General features: G+C 29.6%; 2 protein-coding genes across 2 annotated transcripts; both read left to right on the forward strand.

The window, feature by feature from the left end:
• Positions 1-2,637: 2,637 nt before the first annotated feature.
• On the forward strand, positions 2,638-5,857 carry LOC112709751 (Golgi SNAP receptor complex member 1-1). Its single transcript, XM_025761664.3, has 5 exons — positions 2,638-2,869; positions 3,864-4,103; positions 4,224-4,385; positions 4,835-4,948; positions 5,385-5,857. Exons 1-5 carry the CDS (start codon positions 2,831-2,833, stop codon positions 5,496-5,498), a joined length of 669 nt encoding a protein of 222 aa, XP_025617449.1. The 5' UTR covers positions 2,638-2,830; the 3' UTR covers positions 5,499-5,857.
• Positions 5,858-11,250: 5,393 nt separating this feature from the next.
• On the forward strand, positions 11,251-15,256 carry LOC140175404 (uncharacterized). The gene is made up of 2 exons (XM_072203749.1): positions 11,251-12,090; positions 15,248-15,256. The coding sequence occupies exons 1-2, from the start codon at positions 11,251-11,253 to the stop codon at positions 15,254-15,256; spliced, it is 849 nt and encodes a 282-aa protein (XP_072059850.1).
• The last annotated feature ends 4,479 nt before the right edge of the window (positions 15,257-19,735 follow it).

The following is a 19,735-nucleotide window of genomic DNA, read 5'->3' on the forward strand; positions in this document are numbered from 1 at the left end:
TAGCATGTGACTTATTGCACTTAGAAAAAAGAAAAAGAAAAAGAAAAGGAACAATAATAAAGACAAAGAGAAGAACACAAAAAAATGATTAGTAAGTTGAGTTATGAGTGAAGTGATGAGTATTATTATATCTACCCTCAAGTGCTCGACAGAAAGAGACCCTTCGAAATGAATTAGAAACCACCATGAAATCAACTTTTTCCCCCAAAGGCCTTTTCTTTCTGGAAAAAGATAGTCTTTTAAATAAAAAATTTACACCACACACCTGGCAGAAAATATATGATATGATATAACTATATAAGCATCAAAATGGTCCATGATTTCAAAATAAAATAAAATAAATAAGAGTTTAACATTAAGATATATATAGTATTAAATAATTAAATAAATTCATCACTTGTCGAATGAATTATTTAAGTAGTGTTAAATAATTTTTCATCGACATAATAATATAGGATATATAGTTAAATCGTTAAATCTCTATGTAATAATTTTTTTAATTATGTGTTAAAGATATAATTATTTATGTATTTATTTTTATTAATTTAAATTAAAAAAAGTAATATCATGATATTAGAGTTTTTATGAATAAAAAGTATAGAGTTCGATATTTAATTATTTATTGAATATTAAAATAAAAGAATAGCATATAACAATACATATATATATATATATATATATATATATATATATATATATATATATATATATATATATATACACCATCAATTATTTAAGTTGATGTGTTGTAGTGCAAATGTGAAGTCTAGCCGGCTTTAGTTGAAAAGGAAAAAAGACAAAAGCTTTGGTTTTCAATATATAGTGAAGCAATAAATGGAAACCATTGACATTTTTGTTTTCATGAACAAAAATGAAGAAAATTATTGCACCCAATCATGCTAATAGTTTTCTTTTGATGCATGATTAATGTGATATTAGCCTATAAACCAAACAAGTGAGAAATTAAAGGTAAATGTACTTTACTTCCTAACATTTGAATTATGCGCACTTGATTTTCTAATGTTTGAAAATGTGTTAAATCAAATCTTAAGAGTCTATTTGTCTTGTGTTCATTTTTAAAATTTTAGTTTTGATATTTTTATTTTTAAGATTTTATAAAATAATATAAATAATAAAATCAATTTTAATATTATTTTTTCTTTATACAATTCTGAAATTAATTAGGAACAAAAAAAACCAGCATGCTTTCACATTTAAAAAAAGATGTAAATAGACTTTTTCTATTATTATTACTATTATTTTTAGACGCGTGTAAATAAATTCTTTTTTGTTGTTTAGTTTTATACTGTATTTTCTAATTCGACAAGTTAAAAATTAATTTATTGCGAATCAGAGAACTTTATTTAATAATTTGTCGAAGACGAATGAGTTACTCTATGCTCCATTTAAATGGTCTTTTTTATTAACATTTTCACTAACTAATCTGTTAATGGATTGGATATGCTTAATAAACAAGAGAAGGGGAAAAATTTAAGAATATGGATTAAGTTAGATTTTTTTTAATTTATTTATTTTTCTTTTAAGGGTTGAAACTAATTTCGCCTTTGTTTTCTGTTTTGGGCTAATGCTTTCAAGTTTCAATTACCCATTTTTGGGTTAAGGCCCTTTTTCGTATTAATCAAAACCCATTGAAAGGAAAGAGTGAAATGAAGGCATGTACACAGTACTTATATGTGCCTAAAATGTGACCCAACAAATATTTATTTTTGTCTTATCTATATGAAAAAATTTGGAACTAAAATATATCAAAAAAAATTCGTAAATCTTCTTGCAAACTAGCAAATTAGACCCTAAAATTAGTGTATAAACAACAGATATTTCAAACAATTGAAATAACATTATTTAAAAATACTTAAAATTTCGCAAAATTATCTGATCATTAATTTATTATCTTCTTATCACATTAATATTATTTTATTAACAGAACAATATAAGTTAATAAATGAAATATTTTAACAAAATTTTTATATATTTGATAGATTTTTATTATGTAAACTATTTAAAATTTATTTTTGTCAAATCAAAATCTTTAAAAGTATATTTTGACAATTTTCTGTAAATCTTTCCATCTATTACATATCTTATGGAAAGTTCAAAACTAAACTCTATTGCTTAACTAATTGTCTTAACTCACTTGAGTTGTAGATTAAGATATAAATAAATATAAATATTCATGTTGGTTGCTTGTAACAATTTCTTCTCAATAACAATTAAGTCTTCTCAAAATAGATCAAGAGTTCCTTCCTTCACAAGAAAGCAACTCTTTTTATTTTTCTATTTTATTGTTTAATTTAACTTTGATGCACCTTATAAAAAAATGTATACATATATTTAAATTTTTTTTTTTACCGAAAATAAAAAGACTCAAATTCACAATCTTTTAGATGAGTATAAAAAGACTATATCATTTGATCTATTACTCATTAACGTATACATATATTTAATTAAGGATTATTATATTAACAAAAATAATATTTATTATGTTAAAGACACATATTAAAAATATTATTTAAAAGTATTTTTATTAAAATACATAATATGTTAATATAATTATTATATATTTGTAAAATAAAAATTTTACTAATTATATATTATATATTAATTAAAAAATATAAAAAAAATAAATAAGAAAGAGGAGGAAGTAATGGCAACATTGTGAAGTCGTCTGTCTCGCGGGAGCAGACGCGCTGTCTTCATCCTCAAACAAACCAACTAAAATAATTCTTTCTTCAGAAATATCAAATTTCACAATCCCCAACACAACGATCCTTTTTTTTTTTTTAACCTATTTTTGCTTTTTTCCTCATCAATGGAGGTGCCAAGTTCTTGGGATGCACTTCGCAAGCAGGTTCCGATTATTTATTTATCTGCTTTTCTTTGTGTTTTTCTTAGCCAGATTTGATTCTTAGTATGTTGTAGATTTACGAAATTTGATGAGGAAATGTGCAATTCGGATACCCTTTTGGTCAAAGTTTCGATCTTTCTTTTTGGGGTTTCTTCAATTTGTTTGTCGGTGATGTGGAATTCGTGGGTTGAGCTTATAAAAAATGGTTTTTGTGTGCTGAGAGAGCTTACTTTGATGAATTGAGGTTGCAAAGAGTTGTAATGGTGGTGGATCCGGGATAATTCTGGAATGTGATGAATTTTGGGTTTGGTTTAGTTTTTGAGAATTGATGAGGGTTTTGAATTTTGAAGACTTGAGGTTATTTGAATGAGAATTCTGTTCCTAGATCAGGTTCGTTTGTTTATATAGGAAATTTTTAGAACCCTGATTTGATCTAGAAATTAGGTAATTTGTATGTTCATCTGATGCATCTAGAAAGAAAATGGATGTGAGTGAGACCAATAGATATGTGTTAGCTCTCTTTGATCCAACTCCCTTCATGTGCCGGGGTTGTCGTATCGAGCTGTAGATTGTTGTTTCCGAACCAGGTGTTTGACGGTAGATTGTGGATGGATATTGCAATTTGTAATATGTGATCAATGCGAATGATTAATAGAAACTCTTTAGAAAATGTGAATTCATTGTGATATCAAGTGACCTAATAATGATCATTTAGTTTGATTTATTTGTATGTATTATGGAAATGAATGATGTGAGATGTTAGAATGGTAACTTTTTCTTACAATGCAGATGGAAACTTTCCTAGATTTTTGTATCATGAGGACTTGTTACTTGTTAGAATTTCACAATGTTCTATACCAAGCATATCATTATTCATATGTACTTTTAGGGACATCAAATAATTCATTCAAGGTGTTTTTATCTATTTGTCCGTTAAATTTTGATTTTGTGAGGTGAATGATTGATTATAGATGAATATTTCACCAATCTTTTGCAGGCGAGAAAACTTGAAGCTCAGTTGGATGAGCAAATGAATCTGTATCGCAAATTGGTCTCTGCCAATGTTTCTACAAAAGCTGACGCCACTGAGAGTGATCTAGAATCATGGATTGATCGATTACTGAAACAACTCCAACAAGTAAACTCACAGATGCAAGCTTTGGTATCAACTGGTGGGTCAGAAGTGGTTTCTCATACTTTGAATAGACACCAAGAAATTCTTCAAGATCTCACCCAGGTATTCTATGGTATTAGCTTGATTTATGATTTTATGTGCCTCTAATTCTGCTTTGATTGCTTTGAATTCCTTCAACCTTTTGAACTTTTCATACTGAGCTAAGACATAAGTGAACTCCAGGAGTTTTTTCGCCTTCGCAAAAGTCTTCGGGCTAAGCAAGAACATGCTTCACTACTGGAGGATTTTAAAGAATTTGATCGAACTCGATTAGACTTGGAAGAGGGTTCTGAACAGCATTCACTCCTAAAAGAACATGCATCCATCAGTAGAAGTACAGGACAGGTTAGCAACACAAACGATTCACCTTACTTTTCTGATATAACAAGGCATTCTGTATCTTTTTCCATCCAGATATTCCCAGTGGAGTGCTAAATATTATTATATCATAGGTGAACCTTTATTGCTGTTGTTGTTGTTACCTGTTACTACGAGTATGATGTTGTCAATAGCGTAGTATTTGATTTGGGTATTATATAATTTTGCTTCAGCTGGATTTAGTTATATTGGAAGAAATTGGTTTAAACACTGCTTTCGTCGTCGTTTTTTATTATTATGATTTATTTTCTTCAAAGATTTGGAAGGTAAAAAGTAAAACTAGGAAATATTTTTGGATGTTCATCAAGAACAATACGCCTTTGATCCAGTGCATATTTCAAGAATGAAGAACAGTTGTCTAGTTTTAAACTGGGGTTGTCTTACTCTGAACCATTATGATTATTATTTTGCCGTAGATGGACAATGTTATTTCACAAGCACAAGCAACACTTGGCACGCTTGTACTCCAACGTTCAACATTTGGTGGCATCAATTCAAAACTCAGCAATGTTAGCAGTCGCCTCCCAACGGTATGACTCTTGTCATAATGGATTTCAGTGTTTTGATGTTTTCCATTTTCGCAATTTACTTCCAAATTATCTTATGAGAGATAGAGTAAGATTGCAAAGAAGGAGAATGCTTGTACTCAGATAACCAATGATATAGATCTTGGCATAATCTTTTACACCAAGAATATCTCAATTTGATCCACACCATTGGATTATCTAGATGCTCGAATTTAACTTGTGCGTTTAAGTAATTCTCGCCAAAGACATTGAACAACAATTTTAGTTTATTCGTGAAATATGATGTCACATGTTATTAGCATGCATGAATGTTGTTTGAAATCGATCGGCATTGCATTATAGCCATGCCCTCATTGGTGCTACAAGGCATAACTGTTATTCTTGTTGGATATCGTTCGAGATTCCGCCGCTTAATGTACTGCTTTTAATTATGCTGCAGGTAAATACCATACTTTCGGCAATAAAGCGAAAAAAGTCAATGGATACCCTTATACTTTCTCTAGTTGCATCAGTTTGCACCTTTCTCATTGTCATCTACTGGCTAACCAAATGAGGCGGTTTTTTCTTTGGGTTTTCGGCACCCGTTTGAAACTGTTGTATGCTGCTTATTGTCTATTGTTATGCTTACTGAAATGTACACCATGGTGAAGAAGGGTCAATTTTTTGGAGTAGTGTTATTGTTCATTTTATTTGTTTATAATCTTTGTATGAGAAGGTTTGTTGTTGTATAATCTTTGTATGACAAGCAATGTTGAGTAAAGATCAGATTGTTCCTGAAAAATTGGATCATGTTTCTTGTTTAGGATATCCAATATTCATATAGCATGTGGAAGATTGGAGGTGACTTATTTTATTGTTAATAGTTGGAATGAAAAAGGCATTACCAATATTGTTGGAATGTTAATTATTTTAGTTTATTTTATTTCAGTTTTTATTTTTATCACTTAATTCATATGCGATGCTGATATTCATTGTGTTACTTTTAGATTCCTAATGTGATTTTGCTCTCATAACATTTATTTGTTGGGTAAGAATTAATGATAAAATAAAAGGTAGTGCTTAAAATGGTTTCAAAATATAATGGTTGAATCTAAATAATTCGGTATTATGGTTAAATTAAATAGAATACATTTAACCAACTTGGGTTGATCGAGTTGTCAATTGATAACTTATTGATCAGTAACAGATATTTAAATAGTGATTCGTAGCAAATTAGTCCTTAACCTGCTCGGTTGTGGATTGATATTTCTAGTATTGGAAAAATATCTTCTCCATTTGATGTAAACAAATGACAACCTCAAAACCCCAAGATATTAACACTCATATTATGTGCCATGAAGCATAAAAAATTCAATTTGCTCTTTTATTTGTAGTTTTAAATTCAGATAATTATGAGGTGATCAATATTTTCAGTTTTTTTTTTTTTTTAAGGAAGGTAACTAATCCCTTCTACCAAGAATACGATGATTGTGATTGAAAATAGATTTTTTTTTATATATAAAGTCATTAGCAGAACAAATCTTTTGTTTAAAAAATTTGTGACCACGAACATATATAATCAAACCAAGATAACTAGAACAAATCTTGCCTGAAAAACTTAATAAACAACAAAGCAAGACCATTGATAACTGTTGTGATAAGTCTAAAAGGACTTGGATGTCCATTTTTTCTATGAGAATGAAGCTCCAAAGTCAAAATGATAATAAATGGAGCTTTGAATATTTGATCTGATATACCTATAAAAGGAGGTTAAGCCTCCGTCAATTTTACACACAACAACAACAACTGAATATTATTCTCTCTTCCTTTATACACATAGCAATAATAAAAGCAAATGCTATTCTCTCTCTCTTTACTTTTTATACTCCTTTCTATCTTTATATATATATTTATGCAATTCTCTCTCTTTTTACTTTTTATACTCCTTTCTATCTTTGTATATATATATATATATACATTACAACATATAATATTATTATTATATATATATATATATATATATATCTACTTAATATACTAAAACTGGGTTTTCCCCCAGCTACTAAAGGTGACGTGTCGATCTCTCATGCCTCCGTTTTCCCTCCAAAACGAATAAATTTTTTTTATTCTAAATTATTTTATTGTAATTATATTATAATTAATACTAAATAAATAATATATAATAATACTAATTTGGCAACATATCCTCGTTATAATTATATCAAATCAATATTTAATGCACTATTAAACTACTTATCAATTATCAATTAAAAATACTTTTAATAATTTCAATGATAATAATAATATCAATAATAGTAATAATAATAATAATAAATATTTGTTACCCAATTCACGTATATCAAATAATCTTTTTAAATTATTTTATAAAAAATATCTTTAATATAATTATATTATAATTAATATTTAATGAATAATATATAATTATACTAATTTAGAAACATATTTTCATTATAATTATATCAAATCAAAATTTAATGCATTATTAAAAAATTACCTTAATAATAGATAATTTACATATTTATTTTTGTTTTACTAAAGTCTATATATAGTGTTTTCCTGTGGTACATGAATCTAAATTTGAGAGTCAATTCATAATTTTATATTTAGTGTTTTTTTTACTACTTCATAGAATAAGAATGTATTCTTCGTTTTTTATTGAAGTTGATCCGATCCTTTTAAGGTACAATTTATAATTTTTTATAATATTTTTTTATATACTCATTCTATTATATTATTCTTTTGATAATTTTTTATTTGTTGTTACTCTAAGTTATTCTTATCGTCTAATGTTCCAGTTTGATTGTCTTTTGCCACAATCATTTACAATGCATCACATCCATAAAATACCTTATCGAGTTGTCTTCACTGATTCGGGTTCCAACTACATGGATGTAAGCGTTCAAAGAAGAGGCAATAGTCTCTACTTTACCGAAGGATGTAAGCGTTCAGTTTTGCTAAATTCATGACAAATTCAGATATGCAATTTCAACGATTGGTAATATATTTAAATTTTCTTAGTTTAAGATGTTCATTATTAGAATAATTTTTTAACATATTTTAATTTTTTTCAGAAATTACCAGCTTTCTTTTGCATGTATGCAATGCCATTGAGGGAAATAAGAGTTAGTTTGGTTTCTCGGTGTGGCAATTCTATACCTTGCCGCATTGCATGGATAGCGGATGATGAAGCTTATCTAATAAGAGGATGGTGTGATTTTGCACGAATTCTAAATATTAAAACTTACGATGTTATTTCAGTTGGTTGTTGTTACAAGAATGATTCTATACTATACGTGAATAAGGATTAGAATAGGTTCAATATTGTTTAGGTAATTTGGTTTTACTATTAGTATTTGATTAAATTATAATTATAGAATTTTAAATTATTGTCTCAATTTATATATTACGATTATTTTTTGTGGATGTGCTATTTTTAAATAATTTAATAAAATGAAGTAGTGTAAGATATTATTAACTTTATTTTTATCCTTTATTTCTTTATTTGTATTTTCATTATATTTGACAAAAAATGAACCTACACATATATTAAATCGTTGACCTAAAGACAATTTATTTGTCAATAAAAATAGATTTTATTTATAATTGGAATAAAATTTATTTACCAATAATCGGTGGATAAAATTGAAATTACACCCGTGTCATATAATTATAATTGATTAATTGGTATAAAATGAAATTATACCCGTGTCATGAGTAATAATCTAAATAATTATATCTTAACAAAATATAATTTGAAATAATTTATAAACAATTATCTTAACAAAAATAATTATTTAATAATTGATTTAAAAATCAATGCAAAAAATAATTATTAATAATAGTATTATTAACTGGGTAAATAATATAATTTTAAATTATTACTTAAAATATAAATAATATATGAAAATTTATTGAATAAATCAATGATTTTGCACCTTAATAATTTGATAATTATTATTTAATTAACCAGTTAATTGAATTAGTAATAACAATTTTCAATTTCAAATTTTGTATATTAAGTAGTTATTAAAAACTGGGTAATAACGATTTACACAGGAAAATCATTGATAAATTCAATTAATCATATAGAAGATAATATACTAACAGTTTTAGTATATTATTTATGGCAAGCGAAATTATTTCTTCATATTTTCTATTAAAATTGAAATTAGTAATAGTTTAAAAAAAAGTTTATTAATAAAATTACTAATAATCACATTTTTATACACAAGATATATGTTTTCTATATATTATTTAAAAAATATAATGAAACATGAATAATGAATGAGTATGTTATTTCTTCGACTAGCTAATTAATGCAAAATCGAGTACCTTTTTTTATTCGATTGAGGTCATATTCTATTTGGTGAAAGTTTTAATCACCTTAATTAAATCCTGTCTTTGTGCCTTAACTTATACAAGTAGTAATATGTTACATATTATTTGGTATATCTAAGTAGTTATTTTTCATAGTGAAGATGTAAAAAATCATATTAAGGTTTATTTCCAAATAATTAGTGGATGAATAATAGTAGATTATATTATTTTGGGAAAGTATTTTCATTATAATTATATCAAATCAATATTTAGTTATGATAAAATATGTTAATTATAATTATATCATAGAATTATAATAATTACGATATTTATGTTATATATTTTAATCATTTATGTACGTAAATAATTAGAAATCAATCAAATTAAATTATCACGGTAAATAATATGTTGTATATTATTACAAAAAATAATCCGTAGATAAAATTGAAATTACACCCGTGTCATATAATTATAATTGATTAATTGGTATAAAATGAAATTATACCCGTGTCATGAGTAATAATCTAAATAATTATATCTTAACAAAATATAATTTGAAATAATTTATAAACAATTATCTTAACAAAAATAATTATTTAATAATTGATTTAAAAATCAATGCAAAATATAATTTTTAATAATAGTATTATTAACTAGGTAAATAATATAATTTCAAATTATTACTTGAAATATAAATAATATATGAAAATCAATTGAGTAATCAATGATTTTGTACTTTAATAATTTGACAATTATTACTCAATTAACCAGTTAATTGAATTAGTAATAACAATTTCCAATTTCAAATTTTGTATATTAAGTAATTATTAAAAATTGGGTAATAACGATTTACACGGGAAAATCATTGATAAATTTAATTAATCATAAAGAAGATAATATACTAACAGTTTTAGTATATTATTTATGACAAGGGAAATTATTTCCTCAAATTAAATTTTATATAATTATAGTAAGTCTCTATAATTAAAGCAATATAAAACTGCTTCATATATAGCAATAATATTATACATATTTATATATCTCTTCTTTTATCTCTTTTTTTAAAATATTGACATATAATTAATGTAGAAAATATATAATATTAAACTGTTTTGTTATGCATATATATGAATTTATATAATAACCCGTATAATTTATACGTATGAAATAATACATATGTCAACAAAAGATTTCATAATTTTTGAAAACCACTGTTTTGTTATATGAAATTGAAATTGAAATTAAATAATTTCTATTTATATAATTTTTTTTATTAGTATCAAGTATTTTCATTAAAAATTCATATCGTTTGTAATTAGTATATATATATATATATATATATAAGTCGTAATAGTCAATTGTTTCAATTATTTTGACGTTAATGCTCTTGCGAATGAACTAAGTGGGTATTTAAAAAGGCTAACTAATGAGCAGAAATTTGCATACGATCAAATAATTGGTGCTGTTAGCGGTAATATGGGTGGATTTTTCTTCTTATACGGTCAATGTGGTTGTGGAAAAATATTTTTATGGTCAACTATATCATGCTCAATTAGGTCTAAAGGAGGTATAGTTTTAAATGTTTCGAGTGGGATTGCTGCACTTTTGTTGCCTAATGGAAGAACTGCACATTCAAGATTTAAAATTCCTTTTGCCATAAATGAGGATTCTTTGTGTAGCATTAAACAGGGAAGTCCTCTTGCAAGGTTAATATCCAAGCTAAGGCCAAATTAATCACATGGGATGAAGCTCCAATGATAAGTAAGTATTGTTACGAAGCTTTAGATAAATGCCTCAGAGACATCTTAAGGTGCTCAGATTCGTATAATGCTCATTTGCCATTTGGAGGTAAAGTTGTTATTCTCGGAGGAGATTTTAGACAAATTTTACCTGTAATTCTCAGAGGCTCAAGGCAAGATATAATTCAGTCTTCTATTAATTCTTCATATTTGTGACATAACTGTAAGGTTTTGAAGCTTACAAAAAACATGAGATTGTCACTAGGTGAAAACAACAATATACAAGAACTCAGAAATTTTGCAGAATGGCTACTAAAAATTGGTGATGGTTTGGCTGGTGATACAACAGATGGTGAATCGATCGTTCATATACCATCTGACATTTTGATTAAGAACTCTGAGACAGTTTTGGATGACCTCATTGATTTTGTGTATCCAAATATGTTATCCAATTTATCCGTTAAAATTTATTTCAAGGATAGAGCAATTCTTGCACCAATTTTGGATTTTTGTGTCACTGATGTCAACAACAAGATGACTGCAGGGCTACCTGGACAAGAAATAGTCTACTTAAGTTCAGACTCTGTGTGTGCTGAAGAGGGAAATATGGAACTTGAGTTAGATGCTTTCTCGCCGGAGATTCTAAATGGAATAAATTGTTCAGGTCTACCACCACACAAGTTGGTTTTGAAGGTTGGCGCTCCTGTTATGTTGCTGCGGAATATAGACCAAACTAATGGTTTGTGCAATGGAACGAGGATGCAAGTTAGAAGAATGAGAAATCATGTGATAGAATGCAAGACTTTAACTGGTAACAAAGTTAGAAGTATTGTTCTTATCCCAAGAGTGAATCTAATTCCAAATAATGAAACATTGCCGGTCAGGTTTCAAAGAAGACAATTCCCAATTATCATGTCATTTGCAATGATAATAAATAAGTCCCATGGACAAACTCTATTGAAACTTCCAAGGCCAGTTTTCACTCATGGTCAATTGTATGTTACGTTATCAAGGGTAACGAGTAAAGATGGTCTGCGAGTGCTGTTGCAAGATCATGGACACTTGGAAGATAACTGCATGATAAATGTGGTATATAGAGAAGTTTTTGAGAGCCTATAATAAAAAGGTAATAACAAAATGTCTTACTAAATCTATTTATTTATTAAAATTTATTACTATCACTTAAAAAAATTTAGAAATTCTAGGAACTAATAGATGAATTCTTATTATACATTAATTGTTTGAAAATATTAAAATTATCATTAAAATTCGTATAATTTTATATACAAACATTGATACGGTATTGTTTCATGTATATATTTTGCAGGTATCAAAAGATAGCATTGAATTGTTATTCAGTAAATTTAAATTATTTATTGTTTATTACAAAACTTTTTGCATTAGGATTCTCTATTAATTTGTTCTTCATTTTGAGCTGATTTTGATATTTTCTTACTTCACAGTAAACCAACATATAAAATTTTGTTAGTAGATTTAAATATTACTAGATTATTTATGGTCATATTGAGTATATATGCCTGATTTATTGAAAAAAGTAGATTAAATAACTATTTTATAGTTAATACAATTAATACTATATTAAAAAAAGAAAAATAACGTATACAAGTTATTTTTTTATTAATTAAATTATTATAATTAAAATGAAATTTAACATAATAACTTAAAATTATAATTTTAATCTTATCACGTGCATGGCACGGGTGATTAAACTTGTATATAAATGATTATTGAGCTAATTATTTTAATACTAGAGTCTTCTATTTATACATCTTTATTTTATATATCTTTTATTTTACAACACGTTATCAGCACGAGACTTTGATCAAATTTTTAAGAAGACTCAGGTAACAATTTTTCATTATGTCGAAACTCTCTCATCTTGAATTCAATGCTCTTGATATATCTGGAAACAATTATTTATCATGGATACTAGATACTGAAATCCATCTTGATTCAATGGATCTTGGAGATACCATTAAGGCTGAAAATAATGCATCCCAGAAGGATAAAGCTAAAGCCATGATTTTTCTTCGCCGTCATCTTGACGAAGGATTGAAAAATGAATATCTTACATTAAAAGATCCTGCAGATCTTTGGAAAGACCTTGAAGAAAGGTATAATCATCAGAAAATGGTGATACTTCCTCAAGCCCGATATGAATGGACGCATTTGCGTTTACAAGATTTTAAATATATAAATGAATATAATTCTGCAATGTTTCGAATCACCTCACGAATGAAATTGTGTGGGGAAAAAAATAACTGATCATGATATGTTGGAGAAAACTTTCTCAACCTTCCATGCCTCGAATGTGCTCCTGCAGCAGCAGTATCGAGAGAAAGGGTTTAAAAAATATTCTAAGTTAATTTCTTGCCTTCTTGTTGCTGAACGTAACAATGAGTTGTTATTGAAAAATCATGAAGCGCGCCCAGCTGGCGCTGCCCCATTTCCTGAAGTAAATGTGGCAAATTACCCCAGAAGAGGTAAATGGCAAGGTTTTAATAATAAGAAAAATTATGGAAGGAAAAAGAATTATGTTCAAAAGAGAGGATCTCACCAGAAGTGGGATAAAGAAAGGAATATCAGACAGAATAAATCAACAGAGGATAAGTGTTTCCGTTGTGGTGGAAAGGGCCATTGGTCTCGTACATGTCGTACCCCAAGGCACCTAGTCGATCTTTACCAGGCATCTTTGAAAAAGGACGACAAAGGAAAGGAAACAAATTTGTTTCAAATGATGCTGAGAACTCCACCACTCATTATGATGTATCTGATTTCTTTGAGGATCCTGAAGGAAATATTGGTCATCTGATCAATGATGGAATAATTTAATATGTGGGATTGTGAAGTATCTATGTAAATAAATAATGTAAAGAACTTATTGTTAAGTTTTATTTTCTATGTATTTAAGTTTCAAATGTGATGTACATAAATAATGAAATATTAATGTTTATGAATTTTGAAATTATTAAATGTGTCAAATTTTAAAATAAAATTTTAGTATATGACATTATTTTATATACAGTGTTTCTTAGAAAAATAATTCTGATCAAGTATTCAATTTAACTATGCATACTACTCATTTTATTATTATTTGTTTTTGAAGAGAATGGCAAGGATATGTAATGAAGATGTATGCCTTGCGGATTGTGCAAGTTCGCACACTATTCTCAAAAGTGATATATATTTTACCCATCTTGTGCCAAAGGATGAATATGTTAATACTATTATTGGCTCAGGCAATGTGATAGAAGGCTCCGGAAGAACTATAATTTTGTTTCCTGGAGGAACAAAATTTATAATAAATAATGCACTATTATCTACCAAGTCTCTGAGGAACTTGTTGAGTTTCAAAGATATTCGCCGAAATGGATATTATGTTAAGACGATGAATGAGGGAAATCATGAGTATTTATGTATCACAACTCATGATTCAAATAAGAAAGTTATATTAGAAAAATTACCCTCACTTTCATCTGGCAGATTTATTTACAAAGTCACTCCCAAAATCCTCCTTTGAAAGATTGGTACATGAGATTGAGATGCGCCGATTTCGAGACATTAAATGATGTCGGCAAGAGGGAAAAACTGTACTCTTTTTCCCTTTGTCAAGTTTTTTTCCCATTGGGTTTTTCTTGACAAGGTTTTTAATGAGGCAGTCCCCATCACTAAAGGACTTTGTACTCTTTTTCCTTCACTAAAGTTTTTCTCACTGGGTTTCTTTAATAAGGTTTTAATGAGACATAATCCTAAAATGGTCATCCAAGGGGAGTGTTGTAATAAGTCCAAAAGGACGTGGATGCCCATTTTCCCTATGAAAATGAAGCTCCCAAACCAAAATGATAATAAATAGAGCTTTGAAGATTTGACCTTATGTATCTATAAAAGGAGGTTAAGCCTCCGTCAATTTTACACACAACAACAACAATTGAATATTATTCTCTCTTCCTTTATACACATAGCAGTAATAAAAGCAAATGCTATTCTCTCTCTCTTTACTTTTTATACTCCTTTCTATCTTTATATATATATTTATGCAATTCTCTCTTTACTTTTATACTCCTTTCTATCTTTGTATATATATATACATTACAACATATAATATTATTATATATATATAAATTATTATTGAGCTAATTATTTTAATATTAGAGTCTTCTATTTATACATCTTTATTTTATATATCTTTTATTTTACAACAATAACTACATTATTCGCATTGTAGGATGATTAGAAATTTTATTTACTTTTCTATTTTCAATTTTTATTTCAAACTATATATTTTAATTGGAAATTTATTCAAGTTGAACATTCACATATTTTTCCATTTCTTATTTCTTTGCATGGGTTGAAGAGAAGAGAGTAAGTGGGTTAAATTTCAATATTCATAATGACAGGAAACTCCGCCTATGTTACACTTGCGGTACATAGCCGGTTCCAAGCCCGGATAAAGGAGGAGGGTTGTGTTAGGTCTTCGGCAACCAACGTAAAAATATAGCCGAACCCCCATGACATGAATCAAAGACATTATTGCGCTAAAGCTAGGTCGTTACCCGGAAGTAACGCGCCGTATGGCTCGAGTACGGTGTCAAAGCAAGAGCCGCTGCATCGGTGCCTGGATGTAGTGTTAAATGAGCAAGGATTCTCGCGTTTCGTGAACGGACGAGGGTAAATAAGCTAGTTCACAAAGGAAAAGGTAAAGGTCGAAGCGACAAAAGGTTGAGATTTGGGACATGGAACATAGGCACTCTAACAGGAAAGTACATGGAGGTGGTGGACACCATGACAAGGAGGAAGATTAACATTATGTGCCTACAAGAAACGAAATGGGTTGGTGCAAAGGCTAGGGAGTTGGATTCTTCTGGTTTCAAACTTTGGTATACAGGAAAGGTGAAGAATAGGAATGGAGTTGGAATAATTGTGGATAAGCAGTGGAAGAAGGACGTAGTTGATGTCAAGAGGGTGGGAGATCGGATCATCTCTATCAAACTTGTGGTGGAGGGAGGTGCTTTCCATGTGATTAGCGCCTATGCACCGCAAGTGGGTTCGGACGAACAACACAAGATAAGGTTTTGGGAGGATCTAGAGAGTTTGGTTCAAGGCATACCTTTGGGAGATAAGATTTTCTTAGGAGGAGATTTAAATGGCCATGTTGGGAGAGAAGTGACTGGATATGGGAGTATTCACGGAGGCCATGGTTTCGGGGTGATCAATGCCGAGGGTAAAACTATTTTGGACTTTTCCTCAACTTTTGATCTTCTCATCGCAAATACATGTTTTAAAAAGAGAGACGAACATCTTATAACCTATAAGAGTGGCATGACAAGCTCTCAAATCGACTTCTTCTTGTTGAGGAGAGTCGACCGGAAATTTTGCATTAACTGTAAAATTATCCCGGGAGAGAGTTTGACAACACAACATAGGGTGCTCGTCATGGATTTTCGCGTTGAGCAAAAGTTGAGGAAAAGACATCATACGAAGAACCCAAGGACGAGGTGGTGGCGGATGAAAGGTGAGGAACAAAGAAGCTTCCTAAGACGGGTAGGAGAAGAGGCAAAGTGGGATGGGAATGGAAGCGCGGAAGAGATGTGGAGGGAGATGGCAGAAGTTATTAGAAGAACAGTAAAAGAAAGTTTTGGTGAATCTAAAGGAATAGGACCAAGAGACAAGGAGTCCTGGTGGTGGAATGCGAGTATACAAGAAAAGATAAAGATAAAAAGAGAATGCTTTAAAGAGTGGTCTTTATGCCGCAATGCAGATAACTGGGAAAAATATAAGGCGGCTAAGAAAGAGACAAAAGTGGCTGTAAGTGAAGCAAGAACAAGAGCATATGAGAGTCTCTACCAGTCTTTGGGCACGAAAGAAGGAGAAAAAGGTATATATAGAATTGCAAAGAGCCGGGAAAGAAGAACGAGAGATTTGGATCAGGTTAAGTGCATAAAGGATAAGGATGGAGAGGTGTTGGCTCAAAAGGAGAAGATTAATGAAAGGTGGAAGAGCTACTTCTACGAGTTATTTAATGAGGGACAGAAGACTCTTCCGAGCCTTGGTCCATTATGCACAAGGGAAGAAGATCAAAACTTTGACTACTATCGAAGGATTCGAGACTTCGAGGTAAAAGAGGCTCTAAAGCAGATGAAAAATGGCAGGGCAGTAGGACCTGATAATATCCCGATTGAGGTTTGGAAGGGTCTTGGAGGAAAAGGCATCAACTGGTTAACCAAGCTTTTTAATGAGATCTTAAGGTCAAAGAAGATGCCTGATGAGTGGAGAAAGAGCACCTTGGTACCTATCTACAAGAATAAGGGGGATATACAAAGTTGCGGAAATTATAGAGGGATTAAGCTTATGAGTCATACTATGAAGTTATGGGAAAGGGTGATAGAACGGAGGTTGAGAAAAGAGACACAAGTAACAGAGAACCAATTTGGATTTATGCCAGGCAGATCTACCACTGAAACGATATACCTATTAAGAAGGATGATGGAGAGGTATCGTAGTAATAAAAGGGATCTACACATGGTGTTTATTGATTTGGAAAAAGCGTATGATAGGGTACCAAGGGAGGTCTTATGGAAGGTTTTAGAAAAGAGGAGAGTAAGGATCGCATATATTCGGGCAATTAAAGACATGTATGATGGGGCCACAACTAGTGTGAAGACTCAAGGTGGTGTGACAGAGGAATTCCCTATTGGTATAGGATTATACCAGGGATCATCCTTAAGTCCATACCTTTTCACATTAGTCTTAGAAGTACTCACAGAGCACATCCAAGAGCCTGTGCCATGGTGCATGCTTTTTGCCGATGATATCGTCCTTATGGGAGAGTCAAGGGAAGACCTAAATAAGAAGTTGGAGTTATGGAGAGAAACTCTAGAAGTGTATGGTCTGCGCATAAGCCGTAGCAAGACGGAATATATGGAATGTAAGTTCCGTCTGAGAAGGGAAAACTCCAATATAGAGGTGAAAATTGGAGAGAACACCCTACGAAAAGTTAAAAGTTTTAAGTATCTTGGGTGCATCATACAGGATAATGGAGAGATTGAACATGATGTAAATCATAGGATCCAAGTAGGTTGGTCAAAATGGCGGAGTGCATCTGGTTTTATATGCGACAAAAAAGTGCTTTTAAAACTTAAAGGTAAATTCTATCGCACCGCTATAAGACCAGCTATGCTGTATGGTACGGAGTGTTGGGCGGCTAAAGGGGAGCACGAACATAAGCTGAGTGTGGCAGAGATGAAGATGTTGAGATGGATGAGTGGTCATACGCGATTGGATAAAATAAGGAATGAAGATATAAGGGAGAGAGTTGGAGTAGCACCTATTGTGGAAAAGATGGTTGAATCGCGTCTCAGGTGGTTTGGACATGTGAGAAGAAGACCGATAGAACATCCAGTCAGGAGGGTGGATGAGATGGAAGATGGACAAAGGGCGAAAGGCAGAGGAAGACCTAAGAAGACCATCCATGAGGTGGTCAAACGAGATCTACATGTAAACGGTCTCTCTGTAGACATGATACATGACAGAGCACAATGGCGTCGTTTGATTCATGTAGCCGACCCCACTTAGTGGGACAAGGCTTTGTTGTTGTTGTATTCATAATGACAGGAAGTAATAATGTGATTTAATCTATGTAATTAACTAGGCTTTGTTGTTGATTTTTTTTTTTTTAGATTCTTATTTAAAAAGGCACTTATTCTAATGAAAATGTCTAAAGCATTTTTCGATTAAAATATTTGTTTAGACATACTTTAAAAACATGATTTATGAAAAAAAAATAGTAGTTTAAAGAGAATAATAACGCTTTTAGATAAAGATAATATATTTATTATATATTAAAAATCTAAAATTAAATTCTACAATCCATCATTCAATAAACAGAAGAAAGTATTTTAACATCAAGATAATTATAAAGTTTTCATTAAAGTATCTATCATTTAAAAAATATTTATTAGATATATAATTATTTATATATTTCTTCTTATACATTTTTTAAAAAAGTGATTTCATGATATAGTATCTGAATTTTTATAATCTAAAGTTCTAGAATTCAATTCTTATTATTGACTTGAAAAAAAAATTAACATAAAACAAATGAAAAAAAAATCTAAATTAATTTTATGTAAATCCCAAAAAAAAAATTCTTGTGTGAGAAAATATATTATAAATATTTATTTATTTTTATCAGTTTAACCTTTTAAAAATACTTTAAACCCCATACCTACTTACCCTCCAAATTAGATTACTTTCAAAATGAAAATTTCATACAAGTTTTCACTTGGGTCTACTTTTTCCCTCATAATCTATTTAATCCTTTTTAGTTTACCAAAAAGAATTTAACTCTTTTTTTTCTTTAAAAAAAAAGCACATGATAATATGATCCTATATATGACTAATGGGTTATAGACACGTCTAGGGTTTTTTTCAATAGTGGAGTTTGAATCATCCGTAGATGTTCTTGTATTTGGTGTGATGGGTTGGTGATTGACAACACATTATTGAATCACTCTTTATTGCCTTTATTGACATTGTTTCATACAAAGTAAACAAGCAATGACATTTTATGAAGGGATTTTGGATCAAATTTAGCCAAGCAAACACAATAATACCAAAGAATAATGCATGCACTTTAAGCAATGGAGAGAATACTTATCCTTCTTACATCATCTCCAACCATAATGCATGTACTTTAGTTTCATGTTTTCATTGA

The sequence above is a fragment of the Arachis hypogaea genome, chromosome 9, assembly GCF_003086295.3.
Source record: "Arachis hypogaea cultivar Tifrunner chromosome 9, arahy.Tifrunner.gnm2.J5K5, whole genome shotgun sequence".
Taxonomy (NCBI): Eukaryota; Viridiplantae; Streptophyta; class Magnoliopsida; order Fabales; family Fabaceae; genus Arachis; species Arachis hypogaea.